This window comes from Rhinatrema bivittatum, chromosome 2 (assembly GCF_901001135.1).
Source record: "Rhinatrema bivittatum chromosome 2, aRhiBiv1.1, whole genome shotgun sequence".
Classification (NCBI taxonomy): Eukaryota; Metazoa; Chordata; class Amphibia; order Gymnophiona; family Rhinatrematidae; genus Rhinatrema; species Rhinatrema bivittatum.
The window spans coordinates 712,032,808-712,053,076 of record NC_042616.1 but is presented as its reverse complement, the minus strand read 5'-3'; the positions used below and the strand labels follow the sequence as shown (position 1 = coordinate 712,053,076).

Sequence of the window (20,269 nt, the reverse complement as noted above, 5' to 3'; positions counted from 1 at the left end):
TTGCTCAAGGTCACAAGACATGGCTGAGGGATTTGAAACTAGTTTCCCTAGATCGCAGCCTGCAGCTCTAACCACTAGGCTACTCCTCCAATACACGACCGAATTGCTCTGGCTTCCAAATAGTTGATGGACCATTGAGCCTTCCCTGGGCTGTGTGAGTCAGACAGTGTGTGCCCACCAGCTCTTTAGACTGGCATCTATTGATACTATTACCCATGCCGGACTTTTTAAATCCATGCCAACTTCCAGGTTCTTGGAAGTTAACCACTCTGTAGACTTAACTCTCACAGCTTCTGTACCAAAGTCTTCTGGAATAGCACAGCAACCGGGGGGGATTCCAACTAGAGAGTAACATCTTCTGAAGAAGGCGCATGTGCACCCTTGCCCACAGCACCAAGTCCAAGGTCACTGCCATAGAGCACTGAAGTTGAAAGCTGGACCACACCATTGAACTCTCTGTGGCCAAAAGCACTTGCACTGGGCACTCTATCTGCTGTCAAGCAAACATGGCTCAACTTTGTATCGAAGTGGGCTCCCAGATAATCAAGAGACTGGGCCGGTTGCGGGCTGCTCTTGGAGAAATTTACTATCCACTCCAACTCCTGTAAAAACTGAACCACCCTCTGGGTGGCTAGGAGAATTTCTGGAATATGACTTCAGTCGGATCAACCACTTATCCAGCTATATATGAACCAATATTCCTTCCTTGTGCAAGGCCGTTGCAATCACCATCATTACCTTTGAAAAAGTCCTTGGTGCTGCTGCCAAGCCAAACACTAGGGCTTAAAACTGGAAATGCTGATGCAGAACTGCAAATTGATGAAAATGCTGATGAGCTGACCTTATAAAGCCTCAGACAGGTCCAGAATTTTCCCTTTCTTACCACCAGTATCACCAACCTCAGTATTTCCATTCTGAAATAAGGTATTTGCAAGAACTGGTTGACCTTTTTTAAGTCCATTATGAGACGGAAGGACCTGTCCTTTGGAACTAAAAAAATATATGAAGTATTGACCCAGATATTCCTCTCCCTTTGGGACTGGGATGACTGTTTTCAAGGCAATTAGTCTTCCCAGTCTCGTCTTTACTGCTTCCCTCTTCTTGTGAAACAGCAAGGGGAAATCATAAAAGTTATTGTAACAGCCAGAATTCCAGGGCATAATCATCACAACCCATCACGCCCAGTTGTACCCACTGATCTGTAGTAATGTGGACACATCTCCACAAAAACAGAGAGAAAGCCGCCTATTTTTGAAAGTGGAGATAGAGCCCCAAAGCACTCATTCCGAGGTCAGAGGGGATCCTGAATGTAAGGATTCTTCCTTACCTCTTCTTTTGAATCAAAAGGACTGAGATGATGTTGATAACTTCCGAGAGCGAAGCAAGGTGGTGATCACGGCTGCCAAGTAAACACGCTTCTTCAGGCGAGCCCTCTCAAGAGCCAGATCGTAAGAGAGAATCGAGACGGATCTTCGTGAAGAATCGGGCCCTGCTGGAAAACGTCCCGGTGTGAGGACTCCCCATGAGGAGCCTTCGCATGTCTGCATACCACAGGCGTCTGGGCCAATCCGGCTACTAAGAGGACTAAACCTTTGTGGTGTTCTAACTTGCCCAGTAGAGGTCATGGGGGGGGGGAAGGCGTACAGCAAGTCCTCCTTCTCTGGCCAGGTCTGGACAAGGGCGTCAATCCCTTGGGAGTGCTGATCTAGTCTGCGACTGAAGAACTGGGGGACTTTTGCATTGTGAGATGTGGCCAGTAGATCCATGGTCGGGAGGCCCCAGCAATTTACTAGAAGCTGGAAGCCTTTGGTTGACAGTGTCCATTCCCCCAGGTCCAGACTTTCCCTGCTGAGGAAATCAGCTGCGACGTTGTCTTTTCTTGTGATGTGGGAAGTCGAGATCCCTTGTAGGTTTAACTCCACCCATTCCATAAGGGGGTCTATTTCCAGAGACACCTGATGGCTCCTCCCTGGCGGTTGATGTAGGCAACCGTTGTTGCGTTGTCAGACATCACCTGGATTGTTTGCTCCTGGAGCCTGTGGCTGAACTGCAGGCATGCTAGTCTGACCGCTCGAGCTTCCAGGCGGTTAATGTTCCAGTTTGCCTCTTCCTTGGTCCACTGTCCCTGGGCTGTCAGCTCCTGACAATGGGCTCCCCACCCTCAGAGGCTCGCGTCTGTTGTGAGGATGATCCAGCTTGGTGGGGATAAGCTTACGCCCTTGCTTAGGTGGATTTCCTGAAGCCACCTCTGGAGCCGAGAGTATATCTCTGTTGGTAGGTGGAGGCAGATAGAGAAGTTTTGGAAAAATGGGTTCCCAGTGTGACAGTAAGGAGCAATGGCGAGGCCGCATGTGAGCCCTCGGATCTACTTCCAGTGTTGATGCCATGAGGCCGAGGACCTGAAGATAGTCCCACACCTTGGGGCACATTGTGGTAGTCACCTGGCATACTTGGTCCATCAGTTTCCTCCTCCTCAGGGGAGGGAGGAAGACCTTGTTCTGCTTGGTGTCGAATCGGGCCCCCAGGTACTCTAAGGACTGGAAGGGCTTGAGGCTGCTCTTTTCCATGTTCACGACCCAACCGAGTTCCTGTAGGAGGGACCTGACCCTGCTGGTCACCTGGAGGCTCTCTTCCACTGACTTCGCCTGGATCAGCCAGACGTCCAAGTAGGGGTGCACCAGGATCCCTTCTTTCTTCAGTGCTGCTGCCATGACCACCATAATTTTGGAGAATGTTCTGAGGGCGGTTGCCAGACCGAAGGGTAACGCCTGGAACTGGTAATGGCGGCCCAGTACCACAAAGCTTAGGAAACGCTGGTGGTCTTGATGGACTGGAATATGAAGGTAGGCTTCAGAGAGGTCCAGGGAGGTTAAAAACTCTCCCAGTTGCACTGCCATTATGACAGAGCGGAGAGTTTCCAAGCGGAAGTGCAATATCCGCAAATGATGATTGACGCTCAAGATCCAGGATGGGCCGGAATGAGCCCTCTTTCTTGGGCATTATAAAATAGATGGAATAACGCCCCGTATTTACTTGGGGTGTAGGTATCGGAGTTATAGCCCTCAGACTGAGGAGCCTTAGCAGTGTGGATTCCACTGCCAGTTTCTTGAACTGGGAGTGGCAAGGTGATATCATGAACTTGTCCCGAGGGATGCTGCGAAATTCCAGAGCATAGACTTCTCGTATGATGTCCAGTACCTATTTTTCTGATGGGATCTTGATCCAACACTGGTAGAAGAGGGAAAGTCGACTCCCTATCTCCTCTTTCCGTGGATGCATCATTGGGAAGCTCGGGTCGAGCCTGAGCCCGAACCTGTTCCTCTTTTGGGTTGTCTGTTCCGAAAGGACTGAGACCTCCCCGAGGGTCAAGGTGATTGGAATGACCAGTTTCTGTAGGGCCGGAAACACTGGGAGTCCCTGGTTCGACCCCTCATGGGAGAGGGGCGCTGAGACCTCTTTTTCCTGTCTTGCGGTAGTTAGGACACTGGAGATTAGCCCCACTTACTGGCTAGCTTCTCCAACTCATTTCCGAATAGGAGGGATCCCTTAAAGGGCATCTTTGTGAGGTTTGCCTTACAGGTTGCGTCCGCTGACCAGTTCTGCAACCATAGCTGTCTTCTGGTTGCCACCACTGAGGCTACTCCTCTGGCTGAGGTATGCACTAGGTCTGAGCTTGCATCTGTCAGGAAGGCTGCAGCGGGTTCAATCGCCTCTCCAGTGTGTGCCCCAGAGCTATCTGACTTTCTCGCGAGGAGCAAGCAGGAGCGAGCCACTAGACAGGGTAGTGGATGCATGGAGCAGTTTCTCTATGGAAATGGAGGAGACAAAAACTGTAACTGAATTCAAATAAAATGGGGAAAAACAGGGGAGGATGAACAGACTAGACAGGCCATGTGAACTTCTTCTGATGTCACATTTCTATGTTTATAAGATCACAAACTTTTTACTGGGTTATAGGAAAAAGCAAAGTTTTATAAAAGTAAACAAAATAAATCAACAAACCCTCCCTCCCACCCCCCATTTTACCTTATTTTATATTGGTGCACTCCACAGCACAACTATGTGTACAGAATTCAATGTTTCTATTCTAACTGTAGTGTTTGCAGTTGCAGAAAACACTTTGTCTTAATGCACACCCCTCTCCTAGCTCTCCGGAGGGCACAGAGCCAGCTGAGTTTTCGTTAGCTCAGGATCTTGCTTAAATGCCAGACCTACCTCAGTGACTTCCCAGGTGATGCTGATTGTCCAGCAGAGCCCGTAACTCCGGATCAGTAGGGCTTTCATGGCCCAGCCCCAGAAGTGCCCAAATGCAAATATGTCAAAATGGCTGAGGATCCTCTCCCAGGTGATCACGTGGCAGTTAATGGCATACTCCTGCAGAAATAAAGAACACCACCAAACTAAAGAAAACAACTTTAAAATGGCAACTGTATCTACACCTGTATTTGCATTAGCCAAATGGCAGGCCTCTTTATCATCATCACTAAACAAATAGCAAATAAAATTAAAAAAAAAAAACACAAACACAAAAAACCCTGGAAAATGTTCCTCATTTAAAACTAATATTAATGCAGCAATTACAAAACACACTCTCAGTCTCCTAGATCTTAGTGCATTATCGTCAAAAGGATTAATGGAAGTCCAGAAAAAAAAAAAAAGCAAGGATTTTTAGAGGTTTTTCTGAAGCTCTCCAATTCATTTTCAGCTCAAACAGATTTTATTATTTAGATTATCATTTATGGCAAGTGAATACTGTGATAATGGGCTGTACTGTGCACTAAAACCTTGCAGACTCCAACCCATGGGTTCCCACATTACCTGACATAAAATGTTTCCTTAGTGTTCTGAGAAGCACATGTTTTAATACATTAGATTTAAAATCATTCAGTTTACTTCCCAAATCTCACCCAAACCAGGGCACCAGTAGATAGCAATGAATGAATAAATATTTTTTTTTAATTCAAAATATACTTTATAGAACATAAAAATGACACAACTGCAATCAACAGCACAGCATCAGTTAATTTGCAGTTACATTATTGCAACGTACTGCACAAGGGCCTAACAAACAAGGCCATCCACAGACTCCAGATAATACAAAACTACACAGCATGGCCCATAGGCCACTGGTACACCCATCCCAGCGGCAGCTGAAGATGAAAGAGGCCCTGAGGCCACCGATGCACTCATCCACTTGATGGTTGAAGATTGAAAAAAGCTGCGGGGCTGCCGCCACCGTATCTCAACCCACTAGCAGCATGAGAGAGGAGGCAGCCATGGGACTCCCCCACCCTACAGACTTCAGGAAATAAAGAGGAAGAGGTCCGGGTGAGAGTGAGGGTGTGAGAGCCTATGTGAATGAGAAAGGAGTGTGTGTGCCTGTGAGAGCATGTGTGTCTAAGAGAGTACCTGTGTGTCTAAGAGCATTTGTGTATGAGAGGGAGGAAGTATGTGTGTCTGTGAGAGCACGAGAGTGTATGAGAGCACGTGTCTGTGAGAGCATGTGTGTAAAAGAGAGAGCATTGTTTCTGTGAAAGCATTACGTTTGCCGGCTCACTCAGTCAGCGGCATTGGTGAGACAAGACTTCTCTTACGTAAATCCATACTGGCTGTGTCCCATTAAACCATGACTTTCTATATATTCTGTGATTTTATTCTTTAGAATAGGTTCTACGATTTTTCCCAACACTGAAGTCAGGCTCACTGGTCTGCATTTTTCCGGATCACTCCAGGAGACCTTTTTAAAGATCAGCGTCACATTGGACACCCTGCAATGTTCAGGTACAATATAGACAATTTTAAAGACTGAAGATTACTAGTAACAGACCTTCAATTTCATTTTTGAGATCTTTCAAAATTCTGGGATGCTAACCATTTGCCCCAGGTGATTTGCTACTCTTTATTTTGTCAATCTGCTGAAGTTCATCATCTGGGTTCACCGTTTAAATTCTTCTGAATCATCACCACTGAATATCATTTCCGGCATGGGTATCTCCCCAGCATCTTCAATAAACACCGAAGCAAAGAATTCACTAGTCTTTCCGCTATGACCTTGTTTTCCCTAAAAAGCTACTTTATCTCCTTTTTAAAAGTTAGCACCAGCAGCCTAGTTCCACTCCAGTTAAGTGGAGCCCATCCTTTCAGATTAGGCTCCTCTTCCCCAAAATGTTGACAAGTTCTTGACAAAACTAACGTTCTCTTCCCTGCACTGTCTTATCCACACATTGAAACCTCAGAGCTCTGCTTGTCTATGGAGTCCTATGATTAGAGCATTTCAGAGAATGCCACCATGTAGGTTCTGGATTTCAATTTTCTATTTAAAAGCCTAAATCTGGCTTTCGGAATCTCCCTCCCATACCTTCCTTTTTTGCTGGTGCCAACATGTACCATGACAGCTGGCTCCTCCTAAGCACTTTCTAAAAGCCTATCTAGGTGAGGCATGAAGTCCGCCACCTTCACAGCAGGCAGGCAAGTTACCAAGCGATCATGTCCACCAGCCAATGACCTATCTACATTCCTAATTATCGTGTCACCAACTATGACAGCCAACCTAAACCTTCCCTCCTGGGCGCAAGCCCTTGGTGATCCATCCTAGGTGCGAGAGATAATGCATCACTTGGAGAGCAGGTCTTAACTACAGGATCACTTCCTGCTAAATAAAGTTGATGGTCTCCTTCCAGGTGAATTTTCTCCTCCAGGGCAGCACAGGGGTTGCCAGACTGGAGTTGGGACTTGGCTACTATGACTTTGAAGGTTTCCCTTGTATACCTCTTGGTCTGCCTCAGCTACTTTTGATTTGCAACTCTAGTCTCTAGAGATCAGACTTGTTCTCTGACAGCCAGGAGCTCTTTGTACTGGGTACAGACATACAATTTCTCACCAACTGGTAGATAATTACAAATGTAGCACTCTGTGCAAAAGACTGAAAGGCCTCCATCTTGCCTGGCCTAGGAATATTTAAACTTTACTAAATGCTTGACTAAATAGCCATATTTCTAGTCCTTTTCTAAATTTTAGATACTCTACTTAAGAACGAATTTTCATTCCTCAGATCTGTGAGCTGCAGTGATCTCCAATGCAAATCAGCTTCAACTTCTACCTTAAACTGTATGATGGCCAGGGGGTGAGACTGAGCAAGCACTGGGCCCTCATGATGGGTTAAGTGCACTGAAGAAAAGGTTGCTTCCAGTACTGAAACTAAAACAGAGGCCTGGGCATGTTATCCAGAGACCTTTATTATCCACCAAGATGTACTTAAGCACTACATTCATGGCAAAGGAATCATTTTCTGTTAATATCAACTGCTGATGTGAAAATAGTTAATAAATGATAGCTATAACAATAACCAACATGAAGTACATGGTTTAATTAGTGCAAATGATTAATTCTGGGTCAGCCCTGTGGTTCAGGTCATAGCATCGGGGCCAGTCGAGCCTGGGCATGTCCCGGGGATGGTGCATTCAGGTACAAGGGAAGGAAGATGGCTATTTGGCTGCTGGTCAAAGAATGGTGCACTTTGGGATGGTTCTCAGATCTGTCCAGGCATGCTGTCAGTAGGGTGGGGACACTGACAGCACAGAAAGTTTTGAAGATGGAGGGAAAATAGGAGGCACAAAACAAAATAACAAACCAAAACTGAATGTGTTAAAAAAAAAAAAAAAAAGTCAAAGCTCAGAATTCTCTTTCCTATAAAGGTGAAAGGAAAATTGGTTCTTACCTGCAAATTTTCATTCCTGCAGTACCACAGATCAGACCAGACTCCTGGGTTTTGCCTCCCCTCCATCTGCTGGAAGGCAGGCAAAACCCAGGAGTCTGAACTGATCTGGGTACGTACAGGGAGCCAAAGTAGTCGGCTGAATTCTTGTAAAACATCAGCCAGGAAATTGCACTTCATTAGCTCCCAAGGTAGGTGCCTGTTAACTCAGTATCCTATTGGGCTTAAATGATCCGCAGCCGTTCTAAACAGGGAGCTTGGCCTGACCTAAAGACATTGCATATTTCAAGTTCCTAACATCAAGCTTCCAACCAGGAAACGCCACAAGAGATTCTTCTTCTGTCCTGATTAAACGTGCAAGGTCACCGGAGCGCACACGCAAGCACACACCCCACTTGGGTCTTTCACGCCCCACACCTGGCAGGTGCAGGCAAGGACCCACACCATTAACAAATCCTCCCCACAAAAAGGAGGCTGGGAGAATCATTTGTTGCCCTTTCCTAAAGAAGTCAAGTCAGTCTTCCTTTTGAATATCCCCAATATAAAAAATATGTATGTTCTTCCCATTTTGCTGCTGACAGACTTCAGCTGTGAAACTCTATTTGCCATACACATGGGGGTGTGTAAAAATGCCCGTTGAAAACTGCCCCGGGAACAAGTGAGCGCACATATGTTTAGCCGCTCCTAAGAGGAGCGGGGGAGGGCACAGTAAAGCACGCACAGGACTTTCATTTTGAAACAATCCCCCTCCCTTGCAAAATACACGCGTACATGTGCACCCCCCCAGGACTCTCCCAAATTTTCACAGGGAAACTTGGTGGGTGAGGGGGTTTGGGGGGGGGGGGGTTGCCTTTGAAAAGACATTTGCAGGACTGTGGGTACAAAGTATCCTCAGATCTGCAAGCATGGTAGATAGTTTCAAATACCCCCCCTCTCCCCAGTTTTGTTTGGCACCTGTAACAGGCACATACAGGATTATTACCCCAGTAGCCAGCTATCAACGTTGACCAAACCTAATTTGCCGCCCAGAATATCAGAATGCCATTTCCATTTTTTTTTTTTGAGAATTTATAAATATTCCAAAAGTAAAAACAATAAAAATGTCTTGTTTGGTTTGCATCAAAGAAAAAAAGCAATTTCCGAAAAGCCAGAACTTCCTGGCTCTGTTTCTCAAAAAACGTCACAGCAACTCAAGTAAAATACTCTCACAAATGGTTTGAGCACATTTATAAAATGTCCCCTCAAATAAAAATAAAATAAAAAAATACAATAAAATCCCCCCCCCCTCTCCATCCTAGCTGAAGAATCTATCCTACCATGAAAAAACTGCTGCCACTGCTCAATGTCAGGGAAAACCTTTCATCCTTCAGATGCCCAAAGCGCTGTTCAAAGTTATCCCCAAACTGCTGATATTGAATAGCAGTGATGTTCCTGTTTCCATGAGTCCTTTTCCATCAGAAACAAGAAGCAGGGGAGGACAGGTTACCCCCGGCCTTGCCGGTATGGTTGCGTTCATGGATATGGTCAGAGTGCCTTCACTGATGACGGGCATCCATCACAGCCGAATTCTCTTTACTGCTGGCTCCTGCAGCTGCTTCTCTGAAGAGGAAAGTCACTGGACAGATTTCTCCTGGCTGCTTCAAGATAAATTCACTATCGCCAATTATCTCCCACAAAAAGGCCCTCTCAGACCTGCAGCTGGTTTCCCCCAGAACGCATATGATCTCTGTAGTTTTATTACCGTGCCGAACACTGGACATCATTGCTGCATCTCCCTCTCGTTCAGTGGCTGCCAGGACACAGGGTTACTTGTCATTATTTCTTACATACTCTTCTAACTAAAGAGCTCAAAGTAGGGTTACACAACCTGATATATCCATTCAACACCACAACAGGGATAATATTTATTTATTTATTTAAAAACTTTTCTATACCGTCGCTAAGTTATATACCATCGCAACGGTTTACAAATAGGCACATAGACTAAGGTAAGTAAATGTAGGATATCGTACATTCTAACAGGTGCCAATAAAGTTCGGTTACAATTTCATAAATAAAATCATTATTTGAGTAATGTTGGTCAAGTCCAGGTATATTACTGAGTTACTATCGCTTTGAAATATTACTTCTTAAATGTAGGAGTGAGTAAATTCATTCTCATCTGCATTACCCTGTACTTTCATTCTCTACCCTCCACACTCGTTAGTGTCTTTAATATCTGAGCAAAGTAGAATTAGCAAAAGTTATACTGAACACAGGGATACAGTAATTAAATATCTGGAATGCAGCACCAAAAAGGTAAGGCACAGGACACAGTTAAAGTGAGTGAGGGCAGTTTTGCTGCACATCAGATAGTCTTTTTAAACCTTAGGGGGTGCAGCCTGAGAGGAGGGCTCTATTTCAGTTTCTAATCTGAATGCCAGGTTTTCAGTAGTTTTCTAAGGCTACCAAGCTCGGAGCTAATTTGATGTTACAGTGTGCTCCATAGGATTGGAACAGATACTGCAAAGATTTTTTTCTCTGGAACTTGCTCCCTAGATGCTGACACAACTTAGGGGGGCTTGCAGCAGACAATGCAGAGAGCAGGAAGGCATATAAGGCGTGAAACGACAACTGAAATAGAATGGTGCACAGGCCTTGAGGGCCTTAAAAGCCAGCACCAAGATTCTGAACTTGACTTGATAGCGTATCGAAAGCCAGTACATTTTCTCACACCCAAAGCATTCGAGTTACGGCATTCTGAATGAGTTGCCAGTGACCAGTGGGTTGCAGCAGTTCAGACAGGAAATCATGCAAGCTTGGATGACTGTTGCAAAGAATGGAGAAATTACATACCTGATATTCTCACACAGCCCCCTGAGGCAGCCCCCAAGAGAGGGAGGCGAAACTCGGCCTGAGTCGGGCATTTTTATATTGGATATACGAGTCTCCTAATAAAGCATCTTAACGGACATTACCTGGCATCTATTGTTCATTTTGTACTTGTCCACATTAAATTTCATCTGCCATTGAGATGCTCAGTCCCCCAGACTCGCAAAGTTCTTTGTGGTTCCTTCACAATCTGCTCATGTTTTAATAACTTTGAAGAATTTTGTGCCATCTGCGAATATGATCACCTCACTTGCTGCTCCATTTTCCAGAGCCTCCTCTGGTAAAGACCAACACAGCACAGCACTGAACCAAAATCTGAAGCCGCTGATTACTGCCGTGGGCCTTCTCATACAATTGTGCACCAGCATTTACACAGGCCCTGCAGCCATTGTGACTGCAGCAATAGTGGTGGTGGAGGTGGGGGTGGGGGTGGAGGGGATTACCAGAACACATGAATACATGCTACTGGCATTCTGAGTGCCAGCCAGTGGATCATATTCATATATTATTATACACAATGAAGGGATTAAGTGCTGGAAAAGATGTACAAACTGATTTATACTTGTTTAGCACAAGATCGCCTATAAGCAGGAGGGAATACTAGAGACATCATGAAATTCAGAGAAATATGCTGAAATCTAAGAGATGATGCACAACCCTACGTAAAACACAATGAACACTTACAGACTTTTTTTGAATACATCTTAAAAGGAGGAGATTAAAACACAACAAACTCTAGAAAGAGATATTTTGGAGGTCAGCCTTTGGAAGAGAACCACAGGTTCTCTGTACATTTGTTTCTGAGATTCAAATGAAGGTGATGCATCAAAGTATGCAGCGCCCCATTAACAACATGGGATTATTTATGGAGCCTTCAAAACTTTTCTAAACAGACGTGGAGTCTGCCACTTAGCTGGCACGGAGAGAATGCTTTACGTACCCAAGATTCTACTCCAGGTTGATCGGGACATCCTGGTGACAGTCAATCCCCAGCTGTCCCTAGTAGTCAGCTATTGCCGAAGTGTCAAGGTGACAGTTGGGGGCCTATCTAATATCCAGGTTATTTTATGATTTGGATTCATTAGACCAATGGTCCTCACCCCAGTCCTAGAGCACCTGATAGCAAGCCCGGTTTTTCAGGATATCCACAAATCACAACCATGAGACAGATTTGCTTAAAACAGAGGCAATACATGCAAACTTGTCTCATGCATATTCATTGTGAATATCCAGAAAACCAGACTAGCTGGGGGTACTCAAGGACCAGGTTGAGAACCACTGCTATATTAAACTAGAACTTATTGGGGTTTTTTTAAACCAACTTCAGTCACAAAACTTTACAGTTTTTCATATGCAAGGATTCAAAGAAGTTCTTCCAGGATTTACTCGCTAGGGAAGAAATCACACACTATGTACTCCTGCCCCTCCCCACTCAATAAGTGGTTCGATGGGAGGGAGGAGCTGCAGGAGGAATGCATGGAAACCGATGCAGCTCTCTCACATTCCTCCTTCAATCCTGACACCCCCCACTCACCCTGCATCCCCTCTTACTCTTCTCTTCACCATCCTACTCCACTATCCCTTTTGCAGACATCTTACTCTCCTCTCTCTGGCTCTGATGCTGCCTCCCAGGCCTCAACTGGGGCCAAAGACACTGCCTCCTCCTCCCCCCATTCAGGGTGATGATCAGGGCTAAGATGCTTTCTCCTCCTCCTCCTGGACTCTGATCGGATTCGCTCGTCTCTCCAGCACAGAAAATCCACTCACCTGGTGAATTTTCAAAAGGCAGATGCATTACATTCGCCTCAGATCCAAAGAACATACCCAGAGTAAGTGACATTACTACAATACGGAACTCACACCTAACACAAATAAGAGACAAAATGTTTTCCACAGCAGGCCCTAGACTATGGAACTCTCTCCCAGAGTCACTATGTCAGATAACAGAAAGAAAAACATGGCTCTTTGCAAATGCATACAAACTAATGAAAAACTGCTAATAACATAGCTGTCGGAACATTGGACTACGTTAACAGACTGAGCAATAAGTACTGAGTGATGTTAAATGTTTACTGAATATAACACGAAGGATAATTTAATAGAAATCTTAGGTTATAATTCTACTTCAAAGCACCCCAAATAAAAATGATTTATTGACCCAGGATATGCATTTGTGTTGAGATGAACTAGATTATGTATGAAGACAGAGGCATCATCCTCCCAACTGTTTTGACTGCACATAACATAATGACCCCCAGAAAGTCCTAATGCACCTAACCTTCAAGGAACTGAATGTGACCTCCCCACTGGGGCATTCTGAAGGTATATAGATATGCTGTTATATCGACCTAGAATATGAACACTGAAACAGAATGGGAATGTTGACCTGACAACCGTAAGCCGATATCTGTTATTGTAAACCGGTGTGATCTGATTTTAGAACGACGGTATATAAAACACCTAAATACAAATAAATAAATTATTCTCTCCTTTCTGCTTATCACTAAGCTACTATTACAGAACACCTTAGATGCCTGGAGATAACCACATCTAATTTATAACAATCAGTCTGGGAAGGACAGGGGAAGAGCTGAAGGAAAAAAAAAAGAACTGATTAACTTAAGCAAGTTAAGTTGGAGGAGGTAAGCAGTCACATACCATTATATCCGCCTCTCGTTTGGCATAGCGAAGGTTAGGGTCCAGCCAATACATCACTGCTTTCACTTGCTCAAGGTTCAGGAAGAGCAGGAAGACCAGAAACAGGAAGTAGAGAACACTGAGACCTGCAGGAGATAGAACACCTGTGACAAAGCCAGAGCTGTCTAGAAGGTTCTTTATTTCAGTCACAAATGAAGGCAAGGTAAAACAGACAGGATACTAGCCACACTTGTATTCTAAGGTTCTCTACTAAATGTCAAAATAAAATGCTACTATAACTTGAGGCTCTGGGGCAGCCTCGGCCTCATAGACATACCATTCCAACATGCTGCAGTTCAACAGGAGAGCACCACAATGTCAAGAGATGAGTAATACACTATTTTAAGAAATTATATCATTTTAGCCATGCCAACATACACACAGCTAGAGGCATCTTCCTCCCAACTGTTTTGACTGCACATAACATAATATAATGACCCCCAGAAAGTCCTAATGCACCTAACCTTCAAGGAACTGAATGTGACCTCCCCACTGAGGCATTCTGAAGAACCACTTCAGTTCAAGTCAGATGTCCTGAAATGCCTGTCCGGACCTTCGAGTGTAAATTCAGATATCACAGGACGCAGAAGCAGAGCACTATGTCACGAGCCTAAGAATCTATGGGGAAACTTCAGGAAGGACCTGCATTTTATAGGACAGACAAAAAGAGATTCTAACCCTTCTCGCTGGTGGTCTGTATATGTTGGGAAATGCAACACTGAGTCCCTTCTCCCCAGTCTCTCCCTTCAGCTGCAGACTTTGCCTGGATACGGGCTGGGGGAGGGAGATGTGCGATTCTGAATCCATACTTCTGGATCAATCCAGGGGAATAGAACAGAAAATGTAAAACGTCTGGTGGAATGTGACAGAAATTAAAACTTCTTGGACATTTTCACAGTAGGTTGAGGGGAGAAGGCACAGGCCCCTTATTGAGGAGGACCTGCGAGAGATACAGAAAAGGGCAGCCCACCCGAGCCTGGAGGTCTGCCTCTCCCTGTCAGTTTCTATGTGGTGTCTGCTGGTCTGCTTCTGTCCCCTGTACCACAGTAGAACAGATCATGTTGTAACAGGTTGTGGGAAAGACATTGCCCCTGTGGTGCCCATCAATATCCTCACGCACTCTGTTGGGTAAGACTCCTCATCGCGCAGCTCCCCCGAGCCCGCTGGAATATTGACGGAAAGCCTCAGAACGCGGGGGGCTTCCAGCAGTAGGATGCCGCCTGGCTTCTAAGCAATGCAATCTGCAGGTGGACTCTGCTGCTGCCACAATGTCACAGGACTGCCTGCTGGCATCAGCTTCTGTTCCTATTCTAGTTTTCATGCTAAACTGGCCCTGCACAGCAACTTTCACTGACACAGGATCACCCTGCACGTGCATTTCACATCCTAGAACAGAGACACTACACGCAGACACTTCTCGAGTTGTACGGCCTGGCAGTTGATTTATGACACCTGGACAGTATGAAAACGTATGGGGGGAGAGAACATGTGCTATGAGTATTATCACCCAACAATGAGCCATATTCAAGAAGACCACCCCCTGCCCCATCAGGTCTTTATTGAATAAGACCCTAAAGTTGAGTAACCTGTGGCACAGGGAGAGAGAGAGAGACCCAATCCAGGGGAAGCCAACCTGTGGCTCTTTCATGTGCAAAATGTGGCTCTTTCCCTCTTGGCTACATGGCAATTGAGTAGCATTGCAGAGGACAGCAGGGGAGGGACTGGAGCAAGAAGCACACAAGATAGAACAGAGCAGAGAAGAGTCGTTCTGCTTCCTGTTCCAGGCCTTCCCCCCTCCTAACCTCACAATGTTACTGGTTGCTGGAGAGACAGAAGAGAGGGGCTGGAGAAGGGATCACAGGCTTTTCTCTGCTCATCCCTTATCTACTTCTCCCCCTTCAATGCAACCAGCAGCTGTGGAGGTCAGAAGGTGCACACACAGAAGACGTCTCAGCACCTCCCGCCCTCTGCTGCTTTGGTTTTCCTGCTCACTGGCAACAACTACTAGCTTCACTCTCTGGACACCTCAGGCACTCTTCCAATGGCCGGATTTTGCTGAAATTTCACATGAGTAGTCAATGCCTGCCTTTGGGTAAAGCATAATGGGTGATTGTCCGGGGTGCCATGAGTTGAGGGGCACCCTGGGCACCGCCAGCATCACCCTTTAAAGAGCCAATGGGGAGCTGGTTTTCGCCCAGGGCGCCATTTGCCCTACAGCCAGCTCTATAAGCAGTGACATGACGGCAAGAAACTCTGCTATCAGATTTCTGCAAAATCTGTCCCTGGAGACATGTACGCTTACGGGTGGACAGACAGATTGACTACCTTCGACAGTAAGCAGTCTTGCTCCAGCAAAACATGCCTAAAATATGGTTAAGATGAAATGACTAAAAGATAAAAATAATCATAAAAAAACTTACCAAACACCATTCGCCATAGCGCAGGATGTGGTCGTGTGAATGGACCTGGGGAAAAAAAAAAAAAGAGTTAACAGCAGCTTACGGCATGTGCCAGGCATGCAGCCCATGACAAACTAGTCACCTTATAAAACCCTGAAAAATGGAAAGCAATTTTCTTTTAAGTTTAAAAGCAATAGCTTGGCATCTGCAGGGAAAACGCTCCACCATAAACCCTGAAAACATTCAGACATAGCTCAGAAATCAATCGAATGGCAAACAAAAGTGCTTCCTTCTGCTTCTACAACACCCTGACAAAGCGTTGAGAAGACCAATAAACAGGCTAGCTCTGCTCTTCAAAGGCAGATAGCACTGTGTTACGAGAAATTTTATACAAACGATGAATGCCGACAGAAGAGCAGCTCTGGAGAGTTCACAGCCCAATGCTACTTACCGTTCGGGAAAGCTAAAACGCTAATGATTAGAAAAAAGAAAATCACGGACAGGATGCCCTTCCAGATATTGTCTTCTTGGCTTGTGTCTTCCCTGAAAAGAAGAGCGTGGACATTACTTAAATAAGCTGGGGGAATCAGAATAGAAATATAAATCCTCTAAATTTACACTTACAATCCTCAACCTAAGTTCCAATACAGGGCAAGGCAAGGACCACTGCATTAAACAATTCAAACATGTTTCCTTGAACCTAATACTTCGCTGGAGCAAAAAAAAAATGCAGAATGCTAGCAATGAAATTGGAGTGACTTGTTCTCTCTCCTAGTCTGTAGACCCTGGAATTCACACCACTAACGCTAGGCACTTTCACATGTCTTAATCACAGGCTGGTTAAAACTTCATAGGACAGGGAATGATTTAGAACATGTTTGCATGACATAGGGCTACGCAAGAAGATGTGTATAAATGTGAGTTAAAATTGTGTAGCTGATTTTAAAAGGACAAAGAAGAATTAAGTAAACATTTTCTTCTGCCCTGTGTCTGGTGATTCGTCCTATCAGTTCCATCTTATCTTTGTTTTATCTTTTCATGCTTCTATTTCCTCTTGAATGTCTTTTTTTTTTTTTTTTACCGTTTTCTGTCCTCTCTGCCCCTGCTCCCCAGTGCCCTACTGCTGAAGCTCAGCCTTTCATGTCTCTCACCCACCTTGCAATCAACTTTCCCCCTCTACCCTTTGTTCCTGTCCCCAAGCTTTTCTATTTTCTTCTATACCTTTCTGTCCCTCACAGATATCTCTCAACTGTTTTCGCCTTGACTCCTCTCCTCTCATACTTTCAGTCAGCAAGCAAGACTGTCAGGATGTCAAAACCTGTATCCTCACAGCTCCCCCTTTATCCAGCCTAATATTACACTTCCCGCCTTCATGAGAACATAAGATATGCCATACTGGGTCAGACCAAGGGTCCATTAAGCCCAGTATCCTGTTTCCAACAGTGGCCAATCCAAGTCACAAGTACCTGGCAAGTACCCAAACATTAAATAAATCTCAAGCTACTATTGCTTATTAATTAATAGCAGTTTATGGATTTTTCCTCTAGGACTTATCCAAACCTTTTTTAACCCAGTTACACTAACTGCTGTAACCACATCCTCTGGCCATGAATTCCAGAGCTTAACTATGCGCTGAATGAAAAATAATTTTCTTTGATTTGTTTTAAATGAGCTACTCACTAACTTCATAGAGTGCCCCCTAGTCCTTCTATTATCTGAGAGAATAAATAACCAATTTAAATTAACCTGTTGAAGTCCTTTCATTATTTTGTAGATATCTATCATATCTCCCCTCAGTCGTCTCTTCTCCAAACTGAACAGCCCTAACTTCCTTAGCCTTTCCTCATAGGGCAGCCATTCCATGCTCCTTATGTTGGTCACCCTTCTCTGCACTTTCTCCCATGCAACTATATTTTTGAGATGCAGCAACCAAAATTGCACACAGTATTCAAGATGCGGTCTCACCATGGAGCAATGCAGAGGCATTATGACATCCATCATTTTATTTACCATTCCCTTTCTAATAATTCCTAACTTTTTTTGCTTTTTTGATCGCCACAGCACACTGAGCCGATGATTTCAATGTATTATCCACTATAATGCCTAGATCTCTTTCCTGGCTAGTAACTCCTAAGATAGAACCTAACAGTGTTTAACTACACCAAGGGGATATTTTTCTCTATATGTATCATTTTGCACTTGCCCATGTTAAATTTCATCTGCCATTTGGAAGCTTAATCTTCCAGTTTTGCAAGGTCCTCCTGAAATTTATCACAATCTGCTTGAGATTTAACTACTCTGAATAATTTTGTGTCATCCGCAAATTTGATCACCTCACTCGTCGTACCCCTTTCCAAATCATTTTTAAATATATTAAAAAGCACCGGTCCAAGTAGAGATCCAAGGCACTCCACTGTTTACTTTTTTCCACTCTGAAAACATACTATTTAATGCTACTCTTTGTTTCCCGTCTTAGCAGCTTGCAAACCACAAAAGGACATCACCTCCTATCCCATGACTTTAGTTTTCTTCGAAGACTCTCATGATGGACTTTGTTGAATGCCTTCTGAAAATCCAAATACACCACATTTACAAATTCACCTTTGTCCACGTTTATTCACCCCTTCAAAAAAATGTAGATTTGTGAGGCAAGACTTCACTTGGGTAAATCCATGCTGACTGTGTCCCATTAAACTATGTCTATTTAAATGTTTTGTGATTTTAATAGTTTCCACAATTTTGCTTGGCATCGAAGTCAGGCTCACCAGTCTATAATTTCCAGAGTCACCCCTGGAGTCCTTTTTAAATATTGGGGTTATATTGGCCATCTTCCAATCTTCAGGTACAATGAATGATTTTAATAACTGGTCTGAAATTTCATTTTTTAGTTCTTTCATAACCCTGGGGTGTATACCATCTGTTCCAGGTGATTTACTTCTCTTGAGTCTGTCAATCTGACCTACTACATCTTCCAGGTTTACTGTTGATTTGGTTCAGTTCATCTGAATCATCACCTTTTGAAAACTGTCTCTGGAACAGTTATCTCTCAACATCCTCTTCAGTAAACACTGAAGCAAAGAATTTGTTTAATCTTTCCACGATGTCCTTATCTTCCCTAAGTGCCCCTTTAACCTTTTGATCATCTAACGGTCCAACCGACTCCCTCGCAGGTTTTCTGCTTCAGATATATTTTTAAAAGATTTTAATATGAGTTTTTGCCTCTACGGCCAATTTCTTTTCAAATTCTCTCTTAGACTGTCTTATCAATTTCTTATATTTAACTTGCCGATGCTTATGCTTTATCTTATTTCTTCTGATGGACCCTTCTTCCAATTTTTGAATGAAGATCTTTTGGCTAAAATAGCCTTTCACCTCACATGTTAGCCATGCTGGCAATCATTTGACCTTCCTTCAATCTTTCTTAATGCTTGGAATTCAGCTGGACTGCGCATCTAAGATGCTATTTTTTTTTTTTAACAATGTCCATGCCTGTTGCACTCTCTTTACCTTTGTAGCTGCACTTTTCTGTTTTTTTTATTTAACTATTTGTCTCATTTTATCAAAGTTTACCTTTTGAAAGTTTAGTGCTAGAGCCATGGATTTACTTACTGTGCCCCCCTTCCGGTCATTAATTCAAATCTGATGAAATTAATTATGATCACTATGGCCAAGTGGCCCCATCTCTCTTACGAAATCCTGCGCTCCACTGAGAATTAGATCTAAAATTGCTCCCTCTCTCATTGCTTCCTGAACCAATTGCTCCATAAAACTGTCATTTATTCCATCCAGGAACTTTATCTTCTAGCATGTCCTGATGTTTCACTTACCCAGTCAATATTGGGGTAATTGAAATCTTATAACAATCACGTTGTGTTATAAAACGTTCATCTTATATTGTTGTTAGTATCACATGTGCTTTGCATAGCAATTTTCTATGATGAATTTTAGGACCTTCATATCACCCACGGATAACAAGCGCAAACTTGTATTGCCACCGTTACGAATCTTTTTTAATCATCGGTACAATCACCATTTTTTACAATTAAATTTTTTTCAATTTTTCTTGTTATTTTGAAAACTTTTTCAAAAAATTCCAAAGAACTGTACTTTCCTTTTGCTTAAGTCGATAAAGTTCCAGAGTCTAGAGTCCAAGTCCGAAGTGAACATGTTTCGCTGAGCCGCTGCCTCAGGGACTTCTCAAAACGACTCGTTGAGCACTGTTAGATGCTCGGTGAATTCTCTGGATGCTCGTATCATGGAAGACTTCAATATTTATATTATTCGGTCAAGGTCCGAAAACAAGGAAATGGTGGCAGGTGTGAAGAAATAAAATGGACCTTGATCAAATAATATAAATATTGAAGTCTTCCATGATATGAGCATCCAGAGAATTCACCGAGCAGTGCTCAACGAGTCGTTTTGAGAAGTCCCTGAGGCAGCTGCTCAGCGAAAAAAAAAAAATAAATAAAAAGTTGTTAAAACAGCAGTGGATTGCGAGGAGTTGGAAACTGGGTATCTACATGGCAGATGAAATTTAATGTGGAAAATTGTAGTGATGCACATAGGGAAAAAAATACCAGCTACAGGT

At 43.9% G+C, this 20,269-nt stretch overlaps 1 protein-coding gene across 1 annotated transcript in view; it reads right to left on the bottom strand.

Annotated features, from left to right (window-relative positions):
• Positions 1-20,269, bottom strand: part of PTDSS1 (phosphatidylserine synthase 1) — a 113,615-nt gene that overhangs the window by 74,366 nt on the left and 18,980 nt on the right. Inside the window, exons 2-5 of the mRNA XM_029591753.1 lie at positions 16,133-16,224; positions 15,703-15,747; positions 13,244-13,368; positions 4,216-4,374 (exon numbers count right to left, since the gene is read on the bottom strand). Coding sequence (XP_029447613.1) covers positions 4,216-4,374; positions 13,244-13,368; positions 15,703-15,747; positions 16,133-16,224 — 421 coding nt within the window. The remainder of the gene's footprint in view (positions 1-4,215; positions 4,375-13,243; positions 13,369-15,702; positions 15,748-16,132; positions 16,225-20,269) is intronic.